Raw genomic sequence first — 27122 nt, 5'->3', positions numbered from 1 at the left:
AAAAAGGGGTAAACAGTGAGGTGGCAAAGATTGCAGAGGATACAAAATTACTCAAGATAGTTAAGTCCAGAGCTGACTGAGATTTACAAAGAGATCTCACAAAACTGGGTGACTGGGCAACAAAATGGCTGATGAAATTCAATATTGATAAGTGCAAAGTAATGCACATTGGAAAACATAATCCCAATTCTACATATAAAACAATGGGCTCTACATTAGCTGTTACCACCCAAGAAAAGATCTTGGAGTCATTGTAGACAGTTCTCTAAAAACATCAGCTCAATGTGCAGTGGCAGTCAAAAAAGCAAACAGAATGTTAGGAACCATTAGGAAAGGGATAGATAATAAGACAGAAAATATCGTAAGGCCACTATATAAATCCATGGTTTGCCCACACCTTGAATACCGCACATGCAGTTCCGGTCGTCCCATCTCAAAAAAGATATATTAGAATTGGAAAAAGTACAGAGAAGGGCAACAAAAATGATTAGAGGGATGGAACAGCTTCCATACAAGAAGAGATTAAAGACTGGGGTGTTCAGCTTAGAAAAGGGATGGCTGAGCAGGGATACAATAGAAGTCTATAAAATCGTGAATGGTATGGAGAAAGTGAATAAGGAATTGTTATTTACTCCTTCTCATAACACAAGCACCAGGGGTCACCCAATGAAATTAACAGGCAGCAGGTTTAAAATAAACAAAAGGAAGTATTTCTTCACACAACGCACAGTCAACCTGTGGAACTTGTTGCCAGGGCATGTTGTGAAGGCCAAAGTATAACTAAGTTCAAAACAGAATTAGAGAAGTTCATGGAGGATAGGTCCATCAATGGCTATTAGCCAAGATGGTCAGGGATGCAACCCCATGCTCTGGGTATCCCTAAACCTCTGACTGCTAGAAACTGGGACTGGCTGACAGGGAATAGATCACTCAATAATTGCTGTTCTGTTCATTCCCTCTGAAGTATCTGGCCCTGGTCACTGTCAGAAGACAGGATACTGGGATAGACAGACAGTTGGTCTGACCCATTATGGTCATTTTCATGTTCTTAGTCCTGCTCTTGGAGTAGGGCCACTAGCGTCATTTCAAAGACACCAGCAGTGCAACAGCCTGCCTGAATCCAGCAGGGGCTTCCCTCCAAACCCAACCAAGGTGCACAAACAAGGGGGCTTCCTCCTCCAGACATGACTCCAAGATCATTTATTAAATACTGTTCTTTACAAACCTAGCCATACACTTCCCTTGGTAATGCTGGAGAGCTATCCTCTCCTGTCGCCAGGTAAACACATGTACAGCCCAGATAGGGCTATCCCTATTCATCCATTATTTGTCCAGACAGAATCCTGCTTCGCCTGACACTCAGTTATCCTTACTGCTCCTTTTGGGCAGAGGCCTAGTGTGCTGATCTGGGACAGGGTGCAGTAGCCACATCTGAACACCAGCAGACAGGGAGTTCGCTCCAGTATGTACACCTGTGAGAGCTGAAGAACCAGTAAGGCCCTTGAAGGAAAGCTGAGGCAGAAGAACAGCTCCCTGCATAAGTTCTTCCAGGGAGGATGCAGCTGCAATAGGGCTGGGTTGTAGTCTGCAGTTGGCTTTGTCTATTTGTTTATATCAAAATCTTGTTATGAACCATGTGCCCCAAACTTCAAGAGTGAGGGACAGAAGGTTCACTCTGTCTGCCTCACTTAACCAAGAGCAGGTGACACATCAAAAAGCATGTGCCTGCCTGGGGATTTTTCCCAGTGCCGAAAATCAAGCTATAATCATCACTGATTCAGGGCTTCCTGTTGAGTAACTATGTACAATAAAGGAACATTCAATGCATAGATTAGTTCTTTCCCATCTGTTTAAGATGCAAGTTCTTTGAAGCAAGGGCTGTCATCTTATTTGTTATAATGTTAGCACTACAGAAGAGTTTCCAGACCCCCCCCAAAAAACTCCATTAACCTGAAAGTATTTATCGGATGCTTTTGAAAATCTTGTCACTAAGTGGTTTGGGTGCCAAGACCCCGCGAGGCTGCAAGCAGAGTTCAAATGGGTGCAGCAAAATGGACTTTCTTCGACAAATAGGTCTCACCACCTCCTGCATCTTTGCGCTGAGATAGAGTTCAGGATCTATCCAACCCCTGCACTACCTGTCCTGCTATATGGGTGTGATGGGGTGTATTCCCCACACTCGTCCGGAGAGGGTAAATTAGGCCCAATTAACCTGTAAGCAACACCTGAAGGAGGAGCTAGGGAGCAGGGATTGATTAATCAGACATGGGCAGGAACAGGAGGGGCCATATAAAGCCAGATAGCTGGCAACAGAAGGAGGCTGCAGGGTGGTAGTCTGCAGTCACTCCCTGGCAGAAGGGAGGTGTGTTGGGACCATAGAAGGTAGTCCACAGTTACTCCATGGGAGGAAGGAATTTGGAGGCTGACAAACCCAGAGAGGGGGAAGCCAGGAAGGTAAGAGAAGGCTCAGGGGAAAAGCAACAAGGAATAGGAAGGAGTGCAGATCTTGGCTGCTGATTAGAGGGCCCCTGTGTTGGAACCAGGAGTAGATGGCAGGCCTGGGTTTCCAGGGCTGTCAACCCAGCACTTCTTGCCAGTAATAAATTTAAATAATTGAGGGTTAGGGTAATGCTTTTCCTTAGTCTCATTCTCCCTTTGTCTGCCTTGGAATTCCCTTCTGGAGGGCCCTCAAGTTTGCCTAACTGTTGACATGCATGCCCAGGGTCATCAACATCATGAAAAATCATAGTCAAATTCTGACTTCCTAACAGCCTTTGAAGGTGGGGTTGGTCTGAGCCATATGGTGGGTTACTTGCGACCCACGAAACAAACTATTGTAGCAAATGCCTTGGGAGATTAGCAACAAGCACTAATGGCACAAACTCAGTATATAGTTGCGTGTCATTGTTTCAAAAGGCCTGAGATGCACAGTGTGGCAGGACTATTCCAAGTTATGTAACACCAGGATAATTGCTATTTATTTCTACATAAGCTACAGCATAGGTACCAGTCTCATGCTTTAAGTATAAACTTACCATGAGGGGGCTGATCAGGAGGGAGAATCCCCACTTCCTACACAGTCAGCTTAGTGCATTTTGGGGTTTTGATAATCCAGTAGGTACAGAAGAGCTCTCCAAATGATCGGTCAAGTCCCAGAGTTCTATTCCTGCCTCTGCCAGTGACCATGAGCTTCGGCAAATCATGTAGCTCAAGCTTCTCAAACTTGGGTGCCAAAAGCCTGGCACATATTAGGCATCAAGTATGGCATGAATGGCTCTGTTCATTTCCTGTACTCCAAACGAAGCTAAGAATAGTCTGTCTTGTGAGGATGTCAGCATTGAGATCTTTAGTTGCAGGGTACTCTGACGATTCAGTGTTTCTCTGAAATCTCCCATTGGCTAATGGACTCCTTCTGAAACACTGTCGGTATGTCCTCTTCTGATCATTCCTTGGACTCTGCACATTGCACTTTAACTAACTCAAGATCACCAGCCTTACCTTGCAACATCTTAATGAGAAGCTCTCAGAAGAGCTAAAGTTATATAAAGCACTCTCTTTTTGGTTCAGATATATTTCTAATTGTCCTAAAAAAGAGAAGCAGAGTCCAAGATAGCCTCGATGACTGGACTGTGGCTTTTGTGGATGAGATTTTTAAAAAGCAATAGTTGAGTCAAATTAAATATTTTAAAATGCAAATCTTCACTGCTGCGAACCACAGCAGCCACAACATTGTAACAGAGCCACAGATGTACAGTGTAGATCTTATTGCCTGCTGCAACGCTTTGTACAGGTGTGCTTCGCCATATTTGGTGTTGAGCTCTCCAGCGGACAGTGAATTTGGTAGCATGTCTCTTTGCAGCAGTAGCTGCTTCGCGTCTGTCATGCGGGAAGGACTCTTACTACATCCAGTGTTATGGCTGGATTGTGCCAGCCTCTGACAGCCCAAGCACTGGCCATGGCTGGAGATGGAACGTCAGAAATGACAGATCCATGATGTGTTCTGGCATGACCATTCCTTTGCTCGAGGAGAAGGATGAAGAATCGTGGAGCCATGAAGCAAGAAATTGCTTTCTTACTCTTACTACACAAAAATGGTGCTTTGGGACCTGTGATGCTATTATAGAGTGAATATCTGGAAGGGGGCAGCCACCAGGAGCAGTGCCTCACCAGAGCCCAACACAAGCATCTCTAACTTAATATGGCCCCAGAGACCCCTCCAGCCCTATGGAAGTTTCAAAGTTCCCCTTGCCCGGTTGGGTCTTAGCATCACCCTTGCTCCCTTCCTGGAGTCTTCATACACTGGCTTCCCCTAATTCCTACATGTTCCCAGTGGGGATTTCACTTCAAATAGGCATCCTTATAATCTTTAAAATCCTCAAGAGCTACTGTGGCTCTTAGGAGATCCCCAGAAACTGGGGGCCAGATGTTGACTTCTGCACTAAGCCTATGATTCTTGCTAAGCTCTGCAGCAGGTCGTTTGGACTTCAGGGAGGCATGAAAATAGGCAAATCAGGGACAGGAAGGGGCAGAAATCAAGATATTGAGCTAATGGGGGCAAAGGAACATGGAAACTTAATCTGGCTGGTGAGCCAGGGGCCCTAAGGAGTTCCTAGAGACCATGTAGTGTCTGCTACTTGCCATTTTCTGGCTCTCTCTGCCGTGTGGAGCAACCTGTCTTGCATAGTTCCATTGTTGTATGGAAATACACTGTCCGGGTTCTTAAACTGGCCTTATTAACATGGTATCAGAGTGGCTTCAGAAGTGCATGAAGCGACATGACCAGCATTTGTCATGGGATTCCCTTTTCCTGTCCAAGGGGAAAACTGTGAGTTCTCATGTTAATTTTCTTTGCTGTGTTGTGTTGACCTGCAAGATACACTTCTTTGCCTGGTCCTGGGAACAGAAAGTGGTGATGTTTGAGGCAATTTTGGGGTCCTATGGGAATTTGCCCCATGGGGTAGAAGCTGTGCAGGGTAGCATGCTCCCAAAGCTTGCAGGAAGGTAAAACCCTGAAACTCCTACACAGCTTCATTAAGAGGAGTTGTGATTGGGTGAACATATTAGAAAGAGAAGGATAAACTTTCTTTACAAGCAGTGTGGTTATAAATAACAGATATTAGAAACCCAGGAACTTCAGAGTTCTGTACTGTAAGTGATGGGGGTTATATAAAGGTAAAATGTACAGTTAATGCACACAAAGAACATTAATTATGCCCCACAGAGGCATCCAGAGAAACAGACTAACACCTTATCCATCTGTAACAAATGGGTTTCTTGCAGCCATGACCACAAACTAAGATCTCTTCTTAGACATACACAGTCCACAGAGGCACTTCATAGATTCCTGACTTACACAAACTAAAAGCAATCCTTGACCACTTCTCACTGATTCAGCGTGCCAAGAGCTATATGAGTGTCGGATAGCATTAGTGTCTCCTTGTACAAACTTTCTGAACTCAGATAATGAAATTATAGCACATATTTGAAAAGGGAAAAGGCTAGTGTGGTGAGAAAGCGTAAACCTATAATTGGCTTCATCCCTATCCCTAACAAGAAGTGTGCACTGCAGAGAACTATTCTCGATAGTCCATAGACTGGTGTCTTTACATTTAGGCTGTGCACAGCCATAAACTGCAGACTCTTATGTAAAAAGACTAAGCAAACTGGCCAGTGACAGTCACTGCACCAGTACAGTGGCTTTTTCCAAATATACGCTAGCCACTGGCAGTGGATTTCAGGAAGCTCTTAGGAAAAAACGTTTATTCCAAAATTAGCCTGCTTTACAAAGTAGATATGAAGGGAAGATTGCAGCTGGTATCACAACAGGAGCAGCGCTTAGGTTGTTTGAGAGACGTTAACTGTGGATCTCCACTTTCAAATAATGGGATTTCCTAAGTTTCATTTTTAGCTTTGAGTTTCCTAGGTTTCTAATGACTATTTCATATCTAGATTCCTGTAGAGTTTTTCTGGGTAAAATTTTCAAAAGTAATATAGAACCTTAAGTCCCACTGACTTTCTGTGGTGCACCAACACCACCATCATCACCAAATATACATAGTCTACTGTGGAGCATTGCACCTGCAGAGTGACCATGGTTGATGGCAGAGAGACAAGATGGGTGGGTAATATCTTTTAGTGGCATAGTGTAGTGAAGTTCCCAGATCTGGCTCAATCCTGCAAATCCACAAATCTCTGGGGTGGCTCCCCAGGCTCTGCCAGGTAGAATCCAGATGTGCGCCACTTCATGCGTCAATGCAGAATTTGAGAGCATGGCGTGCTGGGGTATTTTGGTCCATCCTGGGGATGTGGCTGAAGAGCATGCAATGCCGCTTTTGAATATGATGAGCAATTGATTGAAGTCCACACCTCTGCAAGACTGTGACATTTTGCATAAAGTCAAACTACTTTATGCTCAGGATTTGGTGCTCCAAGTCTGCCAGGTTTCTGACCCATTGTCACGGAATCCACTCTCTGCAGATGGCGCCTCCTCCTGGTCACTCTGGGGATTAGCTCTGGTCAGAGTGTTGAGGGAGTGGCTGATGAGATTTCAGAGCCATTGGCCATTATCTTTGAAAACTCGTGGTGATCAGAGGAGGTCCCAGATGATGGAGAAAGGCAAATATAGTGCCCATCTTTAAAAAAGAGAAGAAGGAGAATCTGGGGAACTACAGATCAGTCATCCTCACCTAAGTCCCTGGAAAAATCATGGAGCAAGTCCTCAAAGAATCCATTTTGAAACACTTGGAGCAGAGGAAGGTGATCAGGAACAGTCAGCATGGATTCACCAAGGGCAAGTTATGCCTGACCAACCTGATTGCCTTCTATGATGAGATAACTGGCTCTGTGGATATGGGGAAAGCGATGGACGTGATATATCTTGAGTTTAGCAAAGCTTCTGATACAGTCTCCCACATTGTTCTCACTAGTAAGTTAAAGTATTAATTGGATGAATGGACTAAGGTAGATAGAAAGCTGGCTAGATTATCGGGCTCAACAGGTAGTGATCAACAGCTTGATGTCTAGTTGGCAACCGGTATCAAGCAGAGTGCCCCAGGGATTGATCCTGGGGCTAGTTTTGTTCAACATCTTCATTAACAATTTGGATGATGGGATGGATTGTACCCTCAGCAATTTCACAGATGACACTAAGCTGGGGGGAGAGGAAGAATCATAGAATATCAGGGTTGGAAGGGACCTCAGGAGGTCACCTAGTCCAACCCCCTGCTCAAAGCAGGACCAATCCCCAACTAAGTCCCCAAATGGCTCCCTCAAGGAGGGAACTCACAACCCTGGATTTAGCAGGCCAATGCTCAAACCACTGAGCTATCCCTTCCCCCAGGTAGATATGTGGAGAGTAGGATAGGGTCCAGAGTGACCTAGACAAATTGGAGGATTGGGCTAAAAGAAATCTGATGAGGTTCAACAATGACAAGTGCAGAGTCCTGCACTGAGGATGGAAGAAACCCAGGCACTGCTATAGGCTGGGGACCGACTGGCGAAGCAGCAGTTCTGCAGAAAAGGACCTGGGAATTACAGTGGACAAGAAGCTGTATGAGAGTCAACAGTGTGCCTTTGTTGCCAAGAAGGCTAATGGCATATTGGGCTGCATTAGTAGGAGCACTGCCAGCAGATCGAGGGAAGTGATTATTCCCCTCTATTCGGCACTGGTGAGGCCACACCTGGAGTATACATCCAGTTTTGGGCCCCCAACTACAGAAGGGATGTGGACAAATTGGAGAGAATCCAGCAGAGGGCAACAAAAATGATTAGGGGCCTGGGGCACATGGCTTACGAGGAGAGTCTGAGGGAACTGGGCTTATTTAGTATGCAGAAGAGAAGAGTGAGGGGGGATTTGATAGCAGCCTTCAACTACCTGAAGGGGGGATTCCAAGAGGATGGAGCTTGGCTGTTCTCAGTGGTGGCAGATGACAGAAAAAGGAACAATGGTCTCAAGTTGCAGTGGGGGAGGTCTAGGTTAGATATTACGAAAAACTATTTTACTAGGAGGGTGGTGAAGAACTGGAATGGGTTACCTAGGGAGGTGGTGGAATCTCCATCCTTAGAGGTTTTTAAGGCCCCACTTGACAAAGTTCTGGCTGAGATGATTTAGTTGGGGTTGGTCCTGCTTTGAGCAGGGAGTTAGACTAAATGACCTCCTGAGGTCACTTGCTGGAGGATTCTCTGCAGCTTGAGGTCTTCAATCCACAATTTGAGGACTTCAATAACTCAGACATAGGTTAGGGGTTTGTTATAGAAGTGGATGGGTGAGATTGTATTGCCTGCGTTGTGCAGGAGGTCAGACTAGATTATCATAATGGTCCCTTCTGACCTTAAAGTCTATGAGTCCATGAGGTCTCTTCCAACCCTGATATTCTATGACAGATCCGTCCCTATGCTGGAGAGCGATGTGGTACAATACAACAACAAAGCACCAGACTGACAAGTGACCATAAGAGGAGAAGGCTGTGGGCTTCAGAAATCAGGAGAATGCTTGGAGCTCATGCATGACTCCCAGCCCTAGGGACAGGCTATCAGTGTTTCTCAAATGCGGCCACCAGGGGCTTTTCTTGAGGCCACAGCCTCCTGGGCAGTGACTGGAGGGGGGTGCAAAGCAGCCTCTCCCCCAAGGCCACTAGAAGGGCGGCAAGTGGCAGGCTCCAGGTGGCAGGCTCCTGTGGTGGGACTTTGGGCTCTTGCCCTGGATCCCAGCCTCGCAGCAGCGGATGCCAGCTCTGAGCTCACACACACACACCTCATTGTCCCTGGCCCCTGCAGCCTCGCCCAGCCCCAGGTTCCAGACGTGCAGTGGTGAGCTCCGGCCCCCAGCCACAGTCTTCAGGCTCCAGCCTTGGACCCTGGACTCACTGCCCCCCCATTGCCCCTGGCCCCCACTCCTTCCCCAGCCCCCCATCCTTCCCCACCATCGCCCCTATGTCCCTACTCATCTCCCCATCCAGGACTTAATTTGTACTCTGGCTTGGCAGGGCTGAGTAAGTCTGCTGTGAAAACTGTTATTCGTACAGTTGTTAATATCACTTTTCACAGCCTCCCAGCTAGCTAGTAAGTCTGCTATGAAAAATTATATGAACAAACATTACCTTTCGCAGCAGCAGACTTACTAACTAGCAAGTTTTTTAAAAAATGCAATCAAATACAAAAGAAACAACAACAAAAGACAAGAATGTGCAAAGCACCTTATTTGTGTTTCTATTCTGTTTAGGTCCAGTAAAGAATAGAGAACTGTACATTATTTTTATTATTGAGTCTGCAAAAAAACCCTACATAAATAAATTATAATGGATTTGGAGGTGGATATATGCATATTTATTTGTTTTCCTAAAGTTAATTAAGTATTTTAAGAAAAATTGTCATAGCGGCCACCAGCCACCAAAAAATGTATTCGGAGAACCCCTGGGCTAGATACTACTGTCTCCATGGATTTTCTTCAAGGGTTACAGCTCCATTTCTCACTCAAGGAGCATCTTTCCTATTTGCAGGGTCAACCCAGTGCTCTAAATGTCAGGCCCCCTGGGGGAGGCAGGCTCAGGCAGCTTGCTTGGCTTGGCATTCTCAGGCCAGCAGGACCTTGAGACACAGCCACAGGAGAGGACGAAGAACCATCTCTCCCTACTATAAGGAGCGGGCCAACAGCACTGTGCATTGCCCTCTAGCAATCTCCGGCTAGTGAATGGTCGTTGCAACAGCTTCTCTGGCAGGAGGGTCAGTGCAACATAGAATCTTCCTGGAAGCAGCAGCTGCATAACAGGCTTGTTCGCTAGCCATTGGATGATTTTGAAGGAGTCATGGACACAGTGTGCTCAGTCACTCTGACCCCATTTGTCACTCATGGCGGCAGCTGAGCACACACCGATCAATGCATCTGTTTGAGTTTTCTGGTTGCAATGTTTATGGCAATTGGCAAGGGGTTTGTTCGTCACACATATTAACACTGCTAGGCCCATCTGCCCCGGGATGTTAGAAGGGATCGCTCACTTGAGACAGGGAGGGTAGGAGATAATCCAGCACTTTGGATGTGCATCAAACTGTTTTCTGTAACTCTCCTCCCAGTGGCAAAGAGTAGGTAGAGTTACTGGTTAGCTGCTCCATTAGTCTCACGTTTAAAGAGTTGGTTTTGGATAGTCCTAGACATCCTAAATTAAAGCTGGTTAAGAGCACTCCAACTGAAGGGCTCCATTTTCTACACAATAGAGAGAACATAAGTCCCTTACATTGCTGCTGTACTCCTTTGCCTTGACCCAAATATCCACCGGGTGTAGAGAAAGGGATAGCCTCTACGACCCATTCATTCCTCAGCCTTCTGAACTAAGCCTGCCAACAGGGTGCCAGTTAGGTACCAATGGTGGGTGGGCTGGGGTGGACTTTCTACCAGGAAGTGGAGTGAAGCGTGAAACTCAAGTTTGGCCATTACCGGCCTCTGCATGATTGCAAGTGGTGACCAGTGCCAATGAAAGAGCAGGAACTGCCGAAGCCAGCTGGTGGTCAGTTGAAGCACTGAAGTCTAAGGGTTGAGAGCTTCACTATAACAAATGTTTATGAATAAAACCTGGACTAGATACCTTCTTTGCATTTTGTCAAATCTGCTGTGAAAGTGTTCTTAAAAAGAACATGTGCTGAGTCATCATCTGAGACTGCTATAACATGAAATACATGGCAGAATGTGGGTAAAACAGAACAGGAGACATACAGTTCTCCCCCCAAGTTGTTCAGTCACAAATTTAATTAACACTTTTTTTTTAACGAGCGTCATCAGCATGGATGCATTCCTCTGGAATGGTGGCCGAAGCATAAAGGGACATACGAATGTTTAGCATATCTGGCATGTAAATACCTTGCAACGCCAGCTACAGAAGTGCCATGCGAACACCTGTTCTCACTTTCAGGTGACATTATAAGTAAGAAGCAGGCAGAATTATCCCCCATAAATGTAAACAAATTTGTTTGTCTTGGCGATTGGCTGAACAAGAAGTAGGACTGAGTGGACTTGTAGGCTCTAAAGTTTTACGTTGTTTTATTTTTGAATGCAGTTATTTTTTGTACATAATTCTACATTTGCAAATATTGTAATAAAAAATAATAATATAAAGTGAGCACTGCCCACTTTGTATTCTGTGTTGTAATAGAAATCAATATATTTGAATGTAGAAAAACGTCCAAAAATATTTAATAAATTTCAATCGGTATTCTATTGCTTAACAGTGCGATTAATCATGATTAATTTTTTTTAGTTAATCACGTGAGTTAACTGCGATTAATTGACAGCCCTAATAAAAGTATAACCACTTTGAAACTTCGGCAATGTGCTAAGTAGAAACAAATCCATTTGGATAAGCGGACCAGTTGCTCTGACATTTCATTCATAGTTTCACCCACCCATCAAAAAAGAACCAGGAAGGCCACGCACTTCCTCGCTGTCCTTCCTGCACATGACATGGTTTATGTGGTTTCTGCTACTTTATTTCCCACCCACAACTAAATCGAGCAATTTATAGCACATCAGCCTGTTTCCTGTAATTTAAGTCTGATGAGGCCTTTAGCTCATGGGAAGCTTGTAAACTAGTCCACTGTCCAGGTTTGTGATCATAAGAAGGTAAGCAAACCCAGTACTGAGTGAGACCCCGGAGTAAGACAGATTGTCAGTACTATTTCATAGCCTGCTAGGATTAAAAGTTTCATAGACCGTTTTCCCACAGCTTTCAAATGGCACAAATTCATTTCTGGCCCTTGTGGTCCAATGTGTGACTCCTTAAAGGCTTTCCTAGTCTCTTAAATGATCAGTGATTCCTGCTGTGGTCCACAACTGCACACAGCATGTCCCAGACCTTGGAACAGTTTAACTTTCAGTTCATTCACTAGCTTTCTGAACCATGTTCAAGTTCTTCACCTTCAAGTTTCTGCAGAACTCTTGCCCAATCTGCATCTCTGCTCATTTCCTCCTGCTCACCAACTCCTCTCCAGCCTTCCTCCTAGCCTCCTCACTGTATTTCTCCCACACTCCTTTTGTCCGTGCAAGGCTTCCTTGGAAACACCCAGCAGACACCCTCACCTACATTCTCTTGGAAGAGTACTTTGTGTGGTATCTCAGCACTGCCACAGGATTCTTTGCTGATCTCCCCAGATACCTGCACTACATCTCAGTTCCACTCCTCCTCCACGTCTGAAGTGTATTGTTGGAGAACTTTAATTAATTTTTAAGCAACTTTGGGCAGAGTCCCTATTCCAGGCAAGAAGCCACTAAACCTCTGGCTACAGTTGACTTCCCCAGGTTTTGACCTCTGAACTTTCACTTGGCTTACAGAAAGTTTTGTAGAATGAGCTAATCAGTAGGTGTTGTGGGGAACAGAGCTCTGAAAGTAACTGGAATGCTCCAAATCTCCTTTAGTTAATGTTTGTCAGTATTGAGGAGCCATACCATTCTAACTACACACATCACCTTGCTCCCACCAGCCTCTGCAAGCATGCGTCATTAGCCACAGGCAGCGTTGTTGTAGCCGTGCTGGTCCCAGGATATTAGACAGACAAGGTGGGTGAGGTAATATTTTTATTGGACCAATTGCTGTTGGAGAGAGAGAGAAAAGCTTCTGAGTTTACACAGACCAGAAGAGCTCGGTGTAAGCTCAAAAGCTTCCCTCTCTTCAATACAAGCAGTGCACAGTTTACCATCAGAAAGGCAAAACAAGAGTTTCTCCTTTTCTGACTTTCTACAGAACTAGCAGAGCAGTTAAAGTAGCTCACGGCCTGTGATGATACAGGTGGTGGTCTGCAGCACTGTCCAAACGGAATCACATTCTGACAGCTGCACTTGAAGCAATAGTGCAATCCCCAAAACACAACATGAACATGCTGACAGACCTTCTTACCCAAGCACAGTGTTTCTCAACAACCGGTCCATGGACTGGTGCCGGTCCCTGAAATCTCCCTGACACAGGTTAGGAAGGCAGCAAAATGGTCCCTGGTATCAAAAAGGTAGAGAAAACTGCCCTGGAGCCGACAGATAGTTTGCTGCCAGTTACTTGTCATTGTGAGGCTCATTATTATATGTGCCAGTCAATCCCTCACAAATTCTCAGTTAACAGACAGTTCAAGCTTTCCCTAATTACTCTGCCATGGTTTTAGTTTTCCATTTTATGCTGATGCTCCCATTGCCAGTGCTGTGAGCATGTGCAGGCGTGTCAGAGACATGGGTACATTTCTAGTGCGCCCGTAACTATAGCAATAGCACCTACAGGCCTCAACCAACATCAGAGCCCATTCTTCTAGGGCAAACTGCGAGTCCCTGCCCTGAAAAGCTTTCAATTTGAATAGAAGACAGGGTAGGGAAAGAGACAAAACAGTAGTAAAAAATTGTAGGCCATGGCACGGAATGGTTAAGTGACCTACTCAGGATCATACAGGAAGCATGTTGCAGAGACTGGAGTCAAAGCCAGCTCTCCTAAGGCCCAGCCAATGCCTTAACCACAAGGCCACCCTTTCTGCTAGGTAGTGTGGCATCTAGCACTAAGGGCATGGACTATGTATCTACACCATGTTTCGCTAGGGAAGATGTCGGTTCTCAAAATGCACTTTAAATCAATTACCTAAGAACTGACTTCACCTAAACCTCATGGCAGGTTCTATTGTGACACTGTCGAATCAACTGAAAGGCAGTTCTTCACCATTTCACCCAAAGAGGAACTATGTACTATTGTACACCTGGGGAGCTCTTCCCTTTTTAAATAAACATCAGAGCAGCTGGTCTCCTGGTAATTCACAGACTTTACGTGAGATAAACATTTCTTGCCCTGAAACAATCACACCTTGGACAGATTTACAATTCGTACTATCAGGCTGACAGGAACCCAGTCTTGAGTCCTTTAGAACTGTGTCCCACCATGCGCCCCAAACAGCCCCAAATTCCATCACTCAAGTTAGAACTCAGTGGAGTAGGGTTTCTGTAACTTCTTACAAACTGTTAAAATGAACCCAGTAAAGCCAGCTTAACAGATACTATACTGCTTTGAGAAAACTAGGAAAGACTCCCTGATGAGAGCTGTATAAATAAAATACTTGATAGTTAAAACTATCTTTTCTTCTGACAAAATATTTAGCAAAGGTAGAATAAAGCCAATTGGTGGTATATGCATTTGAGTTCAAGTAAGGCAACTGAAGAAAGCATGGACCATTTTGATTATGTAAAAAAGTCAGTTAAAACATGATCTGCCTTAAAAATCATCATTAAATTGTACTAAAGGCTGCAGGCAAGTATCAGTGATTTCAGTACATTTGCCTGTCATACTGAAAGGTAATCTGTGGAGCAAGAATTAAGGTTGAACTTGAAAAAGTCAGACTCCTAGTATTTTATCAACAAGAAATGTACTTGTATAGCAATTGCTACTTTATGGTCATAGACCCCACAAAGCATTGTACAAGTTCCCCATTAGATAGTGCAGAATACAGAAAGGAATCATTTACCTCATCATAGAGGCTGGTCCTGAAAGGTGTCAAGGGCATTTGGCATTTCCCAACAGGTTCTCGGCACCTTGCAAGATCATCCCTAGTTCCCCATGCCAGCCAGGTATCCAACTAATTAGATAGCGCTAGCATGTCTCCACATGTGTCCTGTGTGTGCCCAGATGATTACATTAGAGTGCTTGCTTGGAGAGCGAGAGTTAGGGTAGTGAGATTCCCGCATTGTATGAGACAAGGCCATTGGCACACACTTTCAACACTCTACATGCACCAAGGTTGGTGTCTCTGGGACACAGTTCCAGTAGGTGAGTCCCTTCTTTGAAGAACCATAACCTGAATAGTTTCCAGCAAAACGGGGGTATTTAAAACCTTCTCCACAAAGTTAAAATCCGTAGTTTGCACTCGATTGATTCAAGCATCTTTAACCTTAATTCCACCTTGATTGCTAGTGAGCATTCCCTGGGGTTTTTATAGCTGCTATAATGTGAGACCAAGGAGTGCGGAAGAGGCTGTGGACTTCCCTCTTCCTCAGAGCTGTAGGAGGGCAGCCTCACTAGAGCACACTTCCTACGTTCCTGGTGATGGGAGCCTGTCTCCCAATGACCTTGGGAGGCGCATGGGAATAGGGCTCCACCAGGGTGAGTGGATCTGCCTCAACCCACTCAGCACATCTGCTTCTCCCCATCCCCACATCCCTCTTTGCACCCACAGCCTGCACCTCCCCTTGAGTCCTTATGCCCCACTCCCAAGACTTAATGCCTGGGTACTGTCCAAAGTGAGACAACTCCAGGGTGTGAGGAAGAGAAGGCAGATGCCTCAGAGGAGGATGTTGGCCTCCTGTTCTCCCTTTGGGTGTCTCCATATATATGCTATGTGCCAAGAGGATTAAAAAAGAGCGCTTGCATGGTCCTGCTTTGAGCAGGGGGTTGGACTAGATGACCTCCTGAGGTCTCTTCCAACCCATATCTTCTATGATTTGACAAGAGGGAGTCCCACTGCTAAGAATCACAGGTTTGTCTGCTACAGAAGCCACCTCTTCCCCCATCACCTTGCCACTCCTCAAAATGCTGGAAGCCAGAGGGTCTGGGGGAAGAATGAGGAGAACTGGGCACTTGGAAGGAAGAAGAGAGAAGTAGGAGTAACTCCTTCCCCTTCCTGTTTGCTTCTGCACATTTGCGGGACAGGAGAAACCCCAGCAAGTCTTTTGAGAGCTATTAATCCCCTTACAGGCCTTGTAATTAATACTGTCCCCTTCACGCCCCCCCCATAAACATTCTACCCCATCAGTCAGGTTGCACCTTGAGATCAATCTCTGCATAACAGAATCTAGAGGCTCCTGCTTGCCCCCATTCAGAGGTCATTGGTCTCCAGCTCTGACATGCTAATGTAAGATTGCTGGAGCTAACAATCTGTACTGACAGTCCAAAACCCACTGAGATAGTGACTTTGGAAATCAATTTCATCAGCTAAATATTGGTGCTGCACTCAGCCAGGGGAAGGCACTACACTAAATTCTGTCTCCTGCTTTTCTTTGCTGCAGAATGGCAAAACAATTGGTAACGTCTCTAATTTCAGGGTGCAATAATTTAGCTGCCTTTGACCCCATTCACATCAAGTTTAGAAGAACAACTTCTACCTTGGCCCCATATCTAGCCTGTGGCAGGGCAGGGGTAAAACCCCTTTAAAGCTCTCCCAAAAGGCTGGCCACAGCCTGCTCTCTGGCCAGGTGGCCTGGTGTAGAGATGCAGGTACTCAGCAGGGAGCCCAGCTGCAAGCCCTAACGAGGGCTGGCTCAGACGCTCAGATGAACCTGCTGGGCTAAGTAGTGACGGCTGGGCTGGGGCAGGAGAAGGCTATAAAAGCCCTGGGCAAACCTCAGTGGGGAGGCTAGCCTGGGAGGAGACAGGAGGGCAGTATCGCTGTCTCTGTGCCAATAAGGAAGCCTCAAGGGCCAGGAGACCCTGGGGAGGGTCTGTGGGGCACTAACTGTTGGGGGATCTGGGAACTGCACAAGCACTGTAAATAAAGACACCGGGGTGATTCTACAAAAGAGGGAGCGAATACTCTTTATTAAACCAGCCTAAACACAGGGTGCAGGCACAAAAGTGGGAGAGCCTGTGCTCACCCTGTGACATAGCCTATCAATTTTGAATCCAAAGTGATTTCTGTGGATTTCAACAAAGGGTCCAAAACTGGGCTTGTGTGTGCACTCCACTGTGGCCTGAGCAGTGGTCTGAGGAACGCAGTCTGTGACTATGGCTTTGGCTATGGTTATACCTGTGTAAAGATGACTTATACTGGTATAGTTACTCTCCTTGCTGTATGGGATACCTGTACACTAGTATCACCGTCTACACTAGGAGGTTGTACTGCTTGAATTATAACTTTAACCACTATAATCAAAGAGACAGAACTTTTTGGTGTAGATAAGCCCTACGATCCTATGATGTGCCAATGACGCTCAACAGCCATGGAGATTACTGGGAGAGAAGGGTGCTTAGCACCTTGTACCACTGGGCCTGAGCTGGCCACCATGTGGCACAGTCCTTGACTTTAAGCCATAGACTGACCACAAAAGCCCACAATAGTTCCCATGATTTGGGTCCATAAAAACTTGTTCAGGGCTCTCTCCTGACAAGACCCCCAGAGTCTGGGGAAGTTTAGACCTAGTCAGAACTTTGTGGCTCAGGCCTCTCTAGTTTAGAGTCCATTACCACTTCTGCACTTCAAGAATCTCTAGCTCTTGTGAACTGAAAGGGGGGTTGGTCATTTCAGACTGCTTGGCTCAATGTAGTGCCAGAGGCATCAAGGTGCAATTTTGAACTGCTATGACTATGCTAAATATACCTGCAGTGGATTTGTAGCAAGTGCTGGTGTCTTTTCTATTGCCCAGATTTTCCAATGCTGTTGCACCTATGATTTAAAGGAGAGAGCTGGACAATATAGTGTAGAGCAGGGGTGCCCAACCTACAGCCCACGGGCCACACACAGGGTCTCTCATAAGGCCCCTGGCCTGCTTCAACACAATATACTAACGGCCGATTCATTAACTTTTTCTTGGCACATTTACATCATTTTAGTTTACTTAAGTGTGTAAACAGACAACACTGTACATAGAAACAACCTATCTAAATACATAGAAAAAAAGCTGAACTTAAAATATAAATCAATGCAGGTGACTTTAAATCTTATTAAAATATATAGAACCCGTTTGGCCCACACAAGATCGTGCTTAGGTTTATGTGGCCCTCCTATGTAATAAGGTTGGGCACCACTGCTGTAGAGGACAATCATACATTGGCTCCTGTAGGGGGGACAAGATAACCTAGAAGAACAGCCTCCTATTTTTTATGAGCCTGGGTCAGTATCAGTGCAGTGAAGAATGGACAGAGCTCTGAAGACGCGCTAGCTTCCCAGACATTCAACAGCACATCCCATTATACAGGTACCCCTCAAATATTAATAGCTAACATGCCATCCAGATTCCCAAATGCTTTGCAGATTGTTGACATGGAGCTGGTGGGTGGGGTGGAGGAAAAGGGGTCCGGAGAGCTCCCGAAATTATAGAGGATTATAGACCAGGCTTTATTTTTATATTTCAGAAGAATATGTGAACAGCTCCAAAGAGGGATCAGTAATAACATGCACCCTTCCCCCAACCAAAGAGACACGAATCCCAGCCTGCCACCTTACCTTCTGAAATAGTCTTCTTGACTGTTGCAATGTAGGCATCTGGCTCATCATCATAGGTGAGCTCTTTCCACTGGGCCCAGTCCCTGAAAAACCCTAAATAGTCATCACAATCCTCCACTCCACAGAACAGCTTGACCACTTTGTGTGGGGGCCTCAAAGCTTCCTGCAGGCTCCCAAGGACGTCAGGGAGGTAAAAGTTCTGCACCAGCTCGGCAGACAGCAACACGATGATGCATCGGCTGCTGCTGAATCGATCAAACTCCTCCCAGGGAATGGCAGTCCCGTACTCCACTTCGTAGCTCAGAACCCGCTGCTTTCGGACTTGCCGGCACGAGAAGAAGAGGTTCTGAAGGTACTGACACCATTCACTGGCATCCCTGGCATACACAATCAGCACATCGCATCCCCCAGGGGCCCCTGTGCAGATGCAAGGTGAAAGCAGAGAGAAGTATTAAGCTCTGCAGCCAGAATCTTACCTCAATTTTGGAGCAGAGAAGCAAATTCTCGTGTCTTCTAATTTGTGAAACGAGCAGAACCTGATGGGACATTAGGAGAGCAGATGCAGAGAGAATGAACAAGTGGCATTTGCATTCACAGAACAGCTGTAAGGATAGCTAAACTTGTACTTGCATTTCCTGTTCTAAAATCCGAGTAGTAGCTCTTCCATTCTCTCAAGCCACCCTTGCAGGGGAGAGGGGGATTTCCTGCTCTGTTTTGAGTGAGACAAGTCACAGGTGGAAATTTTCAGATTGTGTGTGTTTGGGGGGGGGGAGGGATAAAGAGTCTAATGGGGGGAAAAAGTCCCCTCTATGGTGAAAACTGAATTCAAATTGATGACAGGGACATTGCAGATTTATAAGGGTGTCCTAGAAATTAAATGCTCAGGAGAAGGAGTCAGCGCTAAATATAGCACACCTGGGAAAAGAAAGATCTTTATTTAGACAAGGTGTCTCAAGTCTTACGGGAAGCTACCGTGGTCTTCATGGGGGCCAGGCGTCTGCTCACTTCTTAGCACCATGCAAACTGCCTGGGCGGCATGTGTGTGTGTGTATAGCTGAAATGAGTCAGCTCAGTCCTCCAGAGCCTGCAGTATGGAGCCACAACAGCAACCCCGTAGTTCAGGCATCAGATCCTCTCCTCTGCAAGCCCAGTTTTGACCTCCTCTCCTTTAACTTCCATGAAGGAAGCTTTTTGCCTGAAGTTTAGCAGATTGTGCTTGGAGAGAAGGAATCAACAAAGCAAACACTAAAACTCAGCCTTCTGGCAGCACCAAAGCATCTGTCAGTATTACAGCCAGAGCCTCCTATTCCAGGAGAGACCCATGCCTCTCCACTATTTATTCCATACTCGTGTTCTAGAATATAAGCACTCCTGGTTGTGAGGAAAGCCTTGAAGGGTGAGCCAAAGTGAACTGATGCAGTGTTATATCCGCATGTCTAAAGAGATCCTTAAAGTAAGAACTTCCCCATTCACCAAAATGGGACATTGACTCTAAAACCTGAAGATTACAGTTCAGTTTTCATTGTTAATTTCAGTGCTGTTCATTTTAGCTGGATATTTCTCCTAATCTGCCTTTCCTATGCTCCCAACCTGCCTCTCAATGTGTCCAAACCCCCAGAGCACCCACCCCCATCAAGAAAAAATAAAAAAGCTTTTATAAGAAAAATAGGTATCAATCTCTGGTTTAGTATAGCAAAACTTCTGGTAATCTGGGGACAGCGTAAGTGTTGATTTATCAAGACAGGTGACTGCACAAGTTAAATGTCCACATTTAATTCATTAATATCAAATCAAAATTAAGCAGCCTCAAAAGATTCCATTGTGCTGCTGAACCCAGGAGCCTTGCAACGGAAATTAGGTTCAGCTAGCCAAAGTATGCAGGGCCTTCATCGTGGCTTGTGTGGAGGGCTGAATTAAGGCAGACAAGTGCCTGGGTCTGTGGGTCCCAGTCATGTAATGACAGACAAACCATTATTTTTCTTCTATATTGAAGCTGATTCTAACCCTTATGGCTGAGAAATGAGGCGTGACAGTGTGACCCAGGTGTAACCAAAGCAGTTATGGTTTCCTGAGTCTGCAGACAGGCTCTAGCAGTGGCTGAAGCAGCAGTCGCCATTAGACTCCAACAATTAATGGATCATACCCCAGATACAGTGAAGACAGAGTTATAAATGAACTACTAGGACAGCTGTATTTCTCTGGGAAGATGCAGATCCCAAAGCATATGAGAGCTGGGGACATTCTTAGTTGATAGGATCTAACTTTGGAACAAACTCCTAGATGAGCAAAACCAGAATCTGACTGTCTTTAGGAAACACTGCAAAACCTTCCTGTGAATTTTAAGTTGTGTGAGCATTTTGAGGCTGCACCAGTGCAAGGACACAAGGGAACAGGGAGCCTCCTTCCTCTAGCACTTGTGCACAAGATGAAGCCATAGTTTGATAGCCTGTAGATCCAGGCTACTAGCTCTGTTAGTACCATTACCTCTACAGAGGGGGCATAGCCAGAGCCCTGTGACCACTGCACTGTGGTGAGCAGCTATGCAGGGAGGCACGGCACTGTTGGTGAGTACATGTCAACTGTGCCCTCCACAGCCATAATTCTCCTAGCCAGCCTCTCTTTCCCCCTAACAGACCTGTGCTAGGGTAACGAATGTATGGATTCCACAAGTTCTCCACCTCTGAACCAAGGCTGCAAAACGTTAGCTTGTTTAGAGTCAGTGGGATGGAGGTGTTGAACATGTGAGTGTTGGTCCACAGAGAAACAGAACCAAGGAAATCCCCTCGTGTTATCAAATGCTTTAGCACTCTGTTTATACAGATATTCTTAAGTCTAAGAGTCAGGAGTTTTGACTATTTTAAAGAAAACTAAACCTCAAGCAGTCTAGAAATAGTCAGTTAAGACGTCAGCAGCAACCATGCCTACTCTTCACCCACTTCCCCTTCTTGCCAGTGGGAGGGCACAGAACTACACTTGATCCTGGTTCTGAAGCATCAAGCACATAAGAACAGCCATACTGGGTCAAACCAAAGGTCCATCTAGCCCAGTATCCTGTCTTCTGACAGTGTCCCAGAGGGAATGAACAGAACAGGTAATCACCAAGTGATCCATTCCTTGTCGCTCATTCCCAGCTTCTGGCAAACAGAGGTTAGGGACACCATTCCTACCCATCCTGGCTAATAGCCATTGACAGGGCCGGCTCCAGACCCCAGCGCGCCAAGCGCGTGCTTGGGGCGGCATGCCGCGGGGGGCGCTCTGCCTGTCGCCGGGAAGGTGGCAGGCGGCTCCGGTGGACCTCCCGCAGGCATGCCTGCGGATGCTCCACCGGAGCCGCGGGACCAGCGGACCCTCCGCAGGCACATCTGCAGGAGGTCCACCGGAGCCGCGGGACCGGCGACCGTCAGAGCGCCCCCCGCGGCATGCCGCCGTGCTTGGGGCGGCGAAATTGCTAGAGCCGCCCCTGGCCATTGAAAAGCACCAGCCAGTGCCGGAGAAAAGTGCAACGAATGGGAAGTTATGGCATAACCCTGATCATAAGGTGAGTGTCTTCCTAACACGCCCAATGTCTGTTAAAGTAAACACTCAAGGAATATAAACCCTCATGCTTCCAGGTACATGGCAACAATTATCAGCTGTGGCTGAATAAGGAAATCCACAGTTACAGATTACCTCTTTTCTCCTAGTAAGCTCCTATCCTCAGTTATATGTGTTGGCAGTAAATTCCACAGGTTAGTTTACATGATGTAAAAAGAGAGTAGACAGCAAATATTTTTAATTCTCATTTGGCAGAAACTCATTTCCTTACCTTAATTATGATAAAATTAAAGAACTTTGAAGTGTTGTTTATGCTTCTGGTACTGTTTAATTTCTGCATTGCTCAATTTAGATAATGAAAGGCTGCTTTCTTTTACTTTATAACAAGACACTCTGATGGCTCCAACCCATGTTCAGCAGCAGTGCAATCACTGCAGGAGCATATTAGTTTTCTAAGATTATTTTCATGTCATGGAAAGATGTTCAGGTGTCATAGGTTTTGCAAGAGCTTACAAGTACAAGATATAAGCTATGTGCCAAATTTGAGCTGAAGTTACCCCCTTTAATGTCTACCCTGTAAAACACACTGCATTGCAACATCATTCCATTTGCATGATAAGATTATAAATTAGCCTGAAAGCCCCTTCTGAGATTGGAGACCCATTGTATTAGGCACTATGCAGAGGCAGAATATGTCAACACTGCAAATAAAGGTGTAATTGAAACATGCGTACACATACCCCCACTAGCTTTAATCTAGCTGGCATGGATAAGAGTGGTAGTGAGGACGTGGCAGCACGGGCAAACTGCTCTGTTCGAGCCGAGCAGGGACTCTGGGTACATATACAGTGTCCACACAGGGTCTGTGCTGCCGCATCTTAATTGCTATTGTTACCCATGCTGGCTAGATCAAAGCTGGCACGGGTATGCTGACCCCTGCTCCATCACACCTTCGTTTGTGGTGTAGACATAGAGTCCCTGCCTCAAAGAGCTCCCAGTCTAAACAAAAGCTAGGAGAGGGAACTCCTCAAATTCACCCATGCTATAAGTTGACTAATTTCAGTGGAGCTAGAACAGGGGTCGGCAACCTTTCAGAAGGGGTGTGCTGAGTCTTCATTTATTCACTCTAACTTAAGGTTTTGCGTGCCAGTAATACATGTTAACGTTTTTAGAAGGTCTCTTTCTAGAAGTCCATAATATATAACTAAACTATGTTGTATGTCAAGTAAATAAGGTTTTTAAAATGTTTAAGAAGCTTCATTTAAAATTAAATTAAAACACAGAGCTCCCTGGACCGGTGGCCAGGACCTGGGCGGTGTAGGTGCCACTGAAACTCAGCTCGCGTGCCGCCTTTGGCACCTGTGCCATAAGTTGCCTACCCCTGAGCTAGAGCAATGGCTGCATTTGGCCCATCATATGTACTATCAGTCAATGACGTGCTCTGGAATCTGTCTGGATGGAAAGCATAAATAAAACCATTCTATTTTCCAGGGAATCAAATATTGGTATTTGATAGAGGATCCAATTTTCCTCCTGTTGAAGAGAATAGCCAGTGACTTCAAGTGAAGCCACAGCATATATTATATAAAGACTACACTAATATGAATAGGTCCGAATCCTTCAGAGTGAAAGCATTTCCAAGAGATGCTGACTATCCTCATCTCCCAGTGAGTCAATGGGAATTAAGGTGCTCAGCACCTCCCAGGCCTATTGGGTTTAAGTTATACAGGAATCCTTCATGCATGGAAGTTATACAGGAATCCTAAGCATGCATTCTCTAGCTGAACTGTGTAACAAAGCAACAACCTAATCACCTCAATAATTATTAACTAACATGTTATCAAAGGCTCCCAGGTTTACTGCACCCGGAAACCAGCACTTTATTTAAAGCTTCACAAGCAAAATAAGGGGAAATAGCTGAAAAAATAACCAGATAAAAACCTTGTGAGCAAGATCATCTCTCAGTGATAAGAACACAAGATTTGCATGAGATAGTGTATGACCCTAAAGCAGTTCTGTTTGCCACTTAGAACAAGATTTTGTTTAATGAAGAGAAAGTATTTTTTGGTATCTGCCTGTCCGTCCCTTGAGACCTCAGTCTGAATTATTTTTACATCACAAGGAGACATGCATCAGTAAAACTCTAAAGTTGCTTCACACTATTGAGATGGCACGTTTTTTCCCCTTTTAGAGAAAGAGAAAAAGCACAAACACGTAATTTCCCCTGCAAATGCAATAAGGGGAACTTGCACATTCAGTGCCAGCAATGAAGGTTTACACAACAAAGACCAGATCCTGTTCCCATTGGAGTCAATGGCCCTAAGCCAATGGTATTAAATTTTAGCCATGTCTTCTACCACAGCCTACGATAGGTTATAGGCTGCCTTGAGCTGTTTGGTGCAGAGGATCATGACAGACAAGGCAGCCACGTGGATGGGAGTAGAGTGGCACATAATGGGCACTGAAAGCTTATCAAGACACCTTGGAAGACCCTGCCATGTGGCTGGGCACTGTGGGAGACAAAGCAAGGGGATAGATGTGTTGCCTGGGTGATTTTCCACTTTGAAGTATGCCCTGATGTTAGGAGCATTGAGTCAGCACTATGCACCTCTCCTCTCCCCACCCCATCCCCGCCGGCCGTATTCAGAGTAGGATGTAGCAGGATGAATATTGCTTCTGCTAGCAAAAATTGCATAGCCCCATGACATCAGCCTGAGGGAAGCAGGGTGCCATGGAGGAGCCCAGGGAGCTTTGTGAAGGCCTGGGCTATCTGAGTGTTGCAAGATAGATCCTGAGGACCCCCCATGGGTTATGGGGTGGAACCCTCTCACCCAATTCCACAGGGAAAAACGGGGTGTGCCCCCAACACACTGCATTCTCCCATGTAATGCTGTGGAGGAAACACTGCATATAGGGAACACTGCACCACGGGTACCATTCCATCTTACCCATATCAATATGAATTAACTCATTCTGAGTGATACACATTAACCCCACTTAGGCCCTAGGGTATGTCTATACTGCAGTCAGAGGCAGGACAGGCATGCTCACACAGCACTAGCTTTAATCTAGCTAGCACAGCTAAAACAGCAGGTCTGGCAGAACAGGCTTCAGAGCAACCTGTAGAAGCTTGCCTGGAACCCTGGGTAAGTATTCACATTGCTAGCCCCTGCTGGGGTCCATACTGCCATGTCCGCATGCAATTTTTAGCACTGCTAGCAAGATTAAAGCTAGTACAGGTCTGCCTACCTGCACTGCAGCCTCTAACTTCAGCATAGCTATAGCCTAAGGGTAGGTCTTCATTGCAGGTTCTCTGCTCTCAGTTGTAACCACAGACCCAGGCTTGTGGACTTGGTATTTCCAAGCCTGTGCTTGAGTGTCCACACTGAATGTAAACCTGGGTTTACAATTGCTGGGCTTGAGCCTCACAGCCGTGCTAACACATCCATGCTGCACTACATGGAGGTTTCAGGGCCGTGGCTTGAGCTGCATCCACACTACAAAATAACAGGGCTTGGACATGAGTCTGAGCAGGACTTGGGCTCTGACCCACCCCTCTAGCACGGTCCTTGGACCTGGGTCCTGAGTGCTGGCCGACCCCAGTCAGACTGATTTGTATGTGGATGAAAAGGGGGCTTGGGCGCAAACCTGAGTAAGAGTCTGGGTTAGTGTGCAGTGTAGACATGCCTGAAAAGGCCGAGGAAAAGGAGGCAGGATTACAGTGAGCTAGCTAATAACCTGCACTTATCTTGCTGTGCAAACTTTTTGGAAGTGAAGGCGTAGCCTGAGAAAGAGTTACAGTTAGGTTTCTTCCCCAAGGCAATATCCAATGGGTGCTGTTCCCAGCGGTGCCCCACATGAATTGCACCCTCCATTCCTTCCCTTTGGATAGCATTAACTGTGGCATGCAATGAGACTGCTTAACATGGCTATACTGGGTCAGACCAATGGTCTATCTAGCCTCCTGGCACGTGCCAGATGCTTCTGAGAGCATGAACAGAACAGGCAATTTCAGTCCTTCCCCTGTCACCCAGTCCCAGCTTCTGGCAGTCAGAGTACTGGGGCACCCAGAGAGTGGGGTTGCATCCCTGACCGTGTTGGCTAACAGCCACTGATGGACCTATCCTCAGTGAACTTATCTCATTCTTTCTTGAACCCAGTTATAGTTTTGGCCTTCACAGCATCCCAGGCGGTGAGTCCCACGGTCAATCCACAGCGATCGGGGGCAACTAGACAATAGGCAAGGGCTGAGTGCTAGCCAGTGGACCTTTTGGGTGCAGAGATGGAGTTCACTCACCCTGTATGACCCAGCCCATGGCCTCTGACTCTAACAGCATTGCCAGCTGGGTCCTGTGGCCAGGGGGCCCACTTAGAAGAGCACTGGTGCCCAGGGGCCACCAGCTCACCCCAGGCGGGGGAGAGCCATGGGATGAAGCAGCCACTGGCCCTGGCTTGCACGCAGCAGTTCCCTGGGGCACAGAGGCTGGCCGGAAGGCAGCAGGTGCAGCGGCCAGTCCTGGGCGAGCCAGCTATTCTCTAGAGACTGGGATGACCGGCGCTCACCCGAGGGTCTCACCACGGGAACCTACACACCCATCGCCCCCCGCTTTCCCGCTAGCGGGCACGTGGGGGGCGGCGGTCTCGGAAAGCCCGGGCAGTGGCAGGCGGGTCCCTCTGCGCAGCGAGCGCCCCCGAGCGGGGGGCAGGAGAGGCCGCGGACGCGGAGGGGCGAGAGGCGAGTGCGCCCGGGGAGGGTCCCCGGCATGGGCCGGGCTGGGGGCGCGGCGCCCGGTGGGGGATCCGAGCCGCAGGGGTGGCCGTGCGGGGAACCTACCTGGGCTGGCCATGATCCGGGGCTTGGGCGCCTTCACATCCCCGGCAGCGGCTCCTGGCCGGGGCGCTGGGGCGCTGCCGCCGCGGGACACTGGCTGCAGCCGGCAGCCGAGTGGGAATTTCCTCCTCTGGCCACTTCCGTCGCGAGGCAGCGCCGGGGGCTGCCGCCCTCCCCTCGCTGCGCCCGCCCCGCCTCGCCTGGGGCCGGCTGCAGCCGCGGTCCCCCCCGGGGCAGAACCGCCTGGGCGCCGGCTCCTTCCCTGCGAGCGCGGCCGAGCGCCACTGGCGGCTCCTCCGCCGGCCCACCCCGCCAGCCCCCTAACGCTCCCACCCCCCGCCAGCCACGCTCCACTCGCTGCCTCAGTGCCCCGCTCCCAGCCCCGTCCGGCCCCCTGCGCACCCCCTGCAGGCAGGGCCGCCGCTCCTCTCTGCCTCCCTCCGCAGCCCGGAGCCACCAACAGACCCGGGCCTTTCCCCGCCCTGGCACTACCCTGGCATCGCAGTCGCGCTGGGCCCCCGGAGCTCCCTTGCTGACTCCCCCAAAGTGGGCAGATCCCAGCCTTTGCCATCAGCGATGTTCCTGAGGCCTTGTCTGT

General features: G+C 47.1%; 1 protein-coding gene across 1 annotated transcript in view; it reads right to left on the bottom strand.

The window, feature by feature from the left end:
- The window catches only part of PIK3AP1 (phosphoinositide-3-kinase adaptor protein 1), an 80081-nt gene extending 53337 nt beyond the window's left edge, over nucleotides 1–26744 (bottom strand). The window contains exons 1-2 of the mRNA XM_045024228.1: nucleotides 26528–26744; nucleotides 18160–18576 (exon numbers count right to left, since the gene is read on the bottom strand). Coding sequence (XP_044880163.1) covers nucleotides 18160–18576; nucleotides 26528–26540 — 430 coding nt within the window. The 5' untranslated portion in view covers nucleotides 26541–26744. The remainder of the gene's footprint in view (nucleotides 1–18159; nucleotides 18577–26527) is intronic.
- Between the last annotated feature and the right edge of the window lie 378 nt (nucleotides 26745–27122).

The sequence above is a fragment of the Mauremys mutica genome, chromosome 7 (genome assembly GCF_020497125.1).
Source record: "Mauremys mutica isolate MM-2020 ecotype Southern chromosome 7, ASM2049712v1, whole genome shotgun sequence".
In the NCBI taxonomy this organism is placed as follows: Eukaryota; Metazoa; Chordata; order Testudines; family Geoemydidae; genus Mauremys; species Mauremys mutica.
Note: the sequence above shows the minus strand (reverse complement) of the source record. Positions and strands in the feature narration are given on the sequence as shown.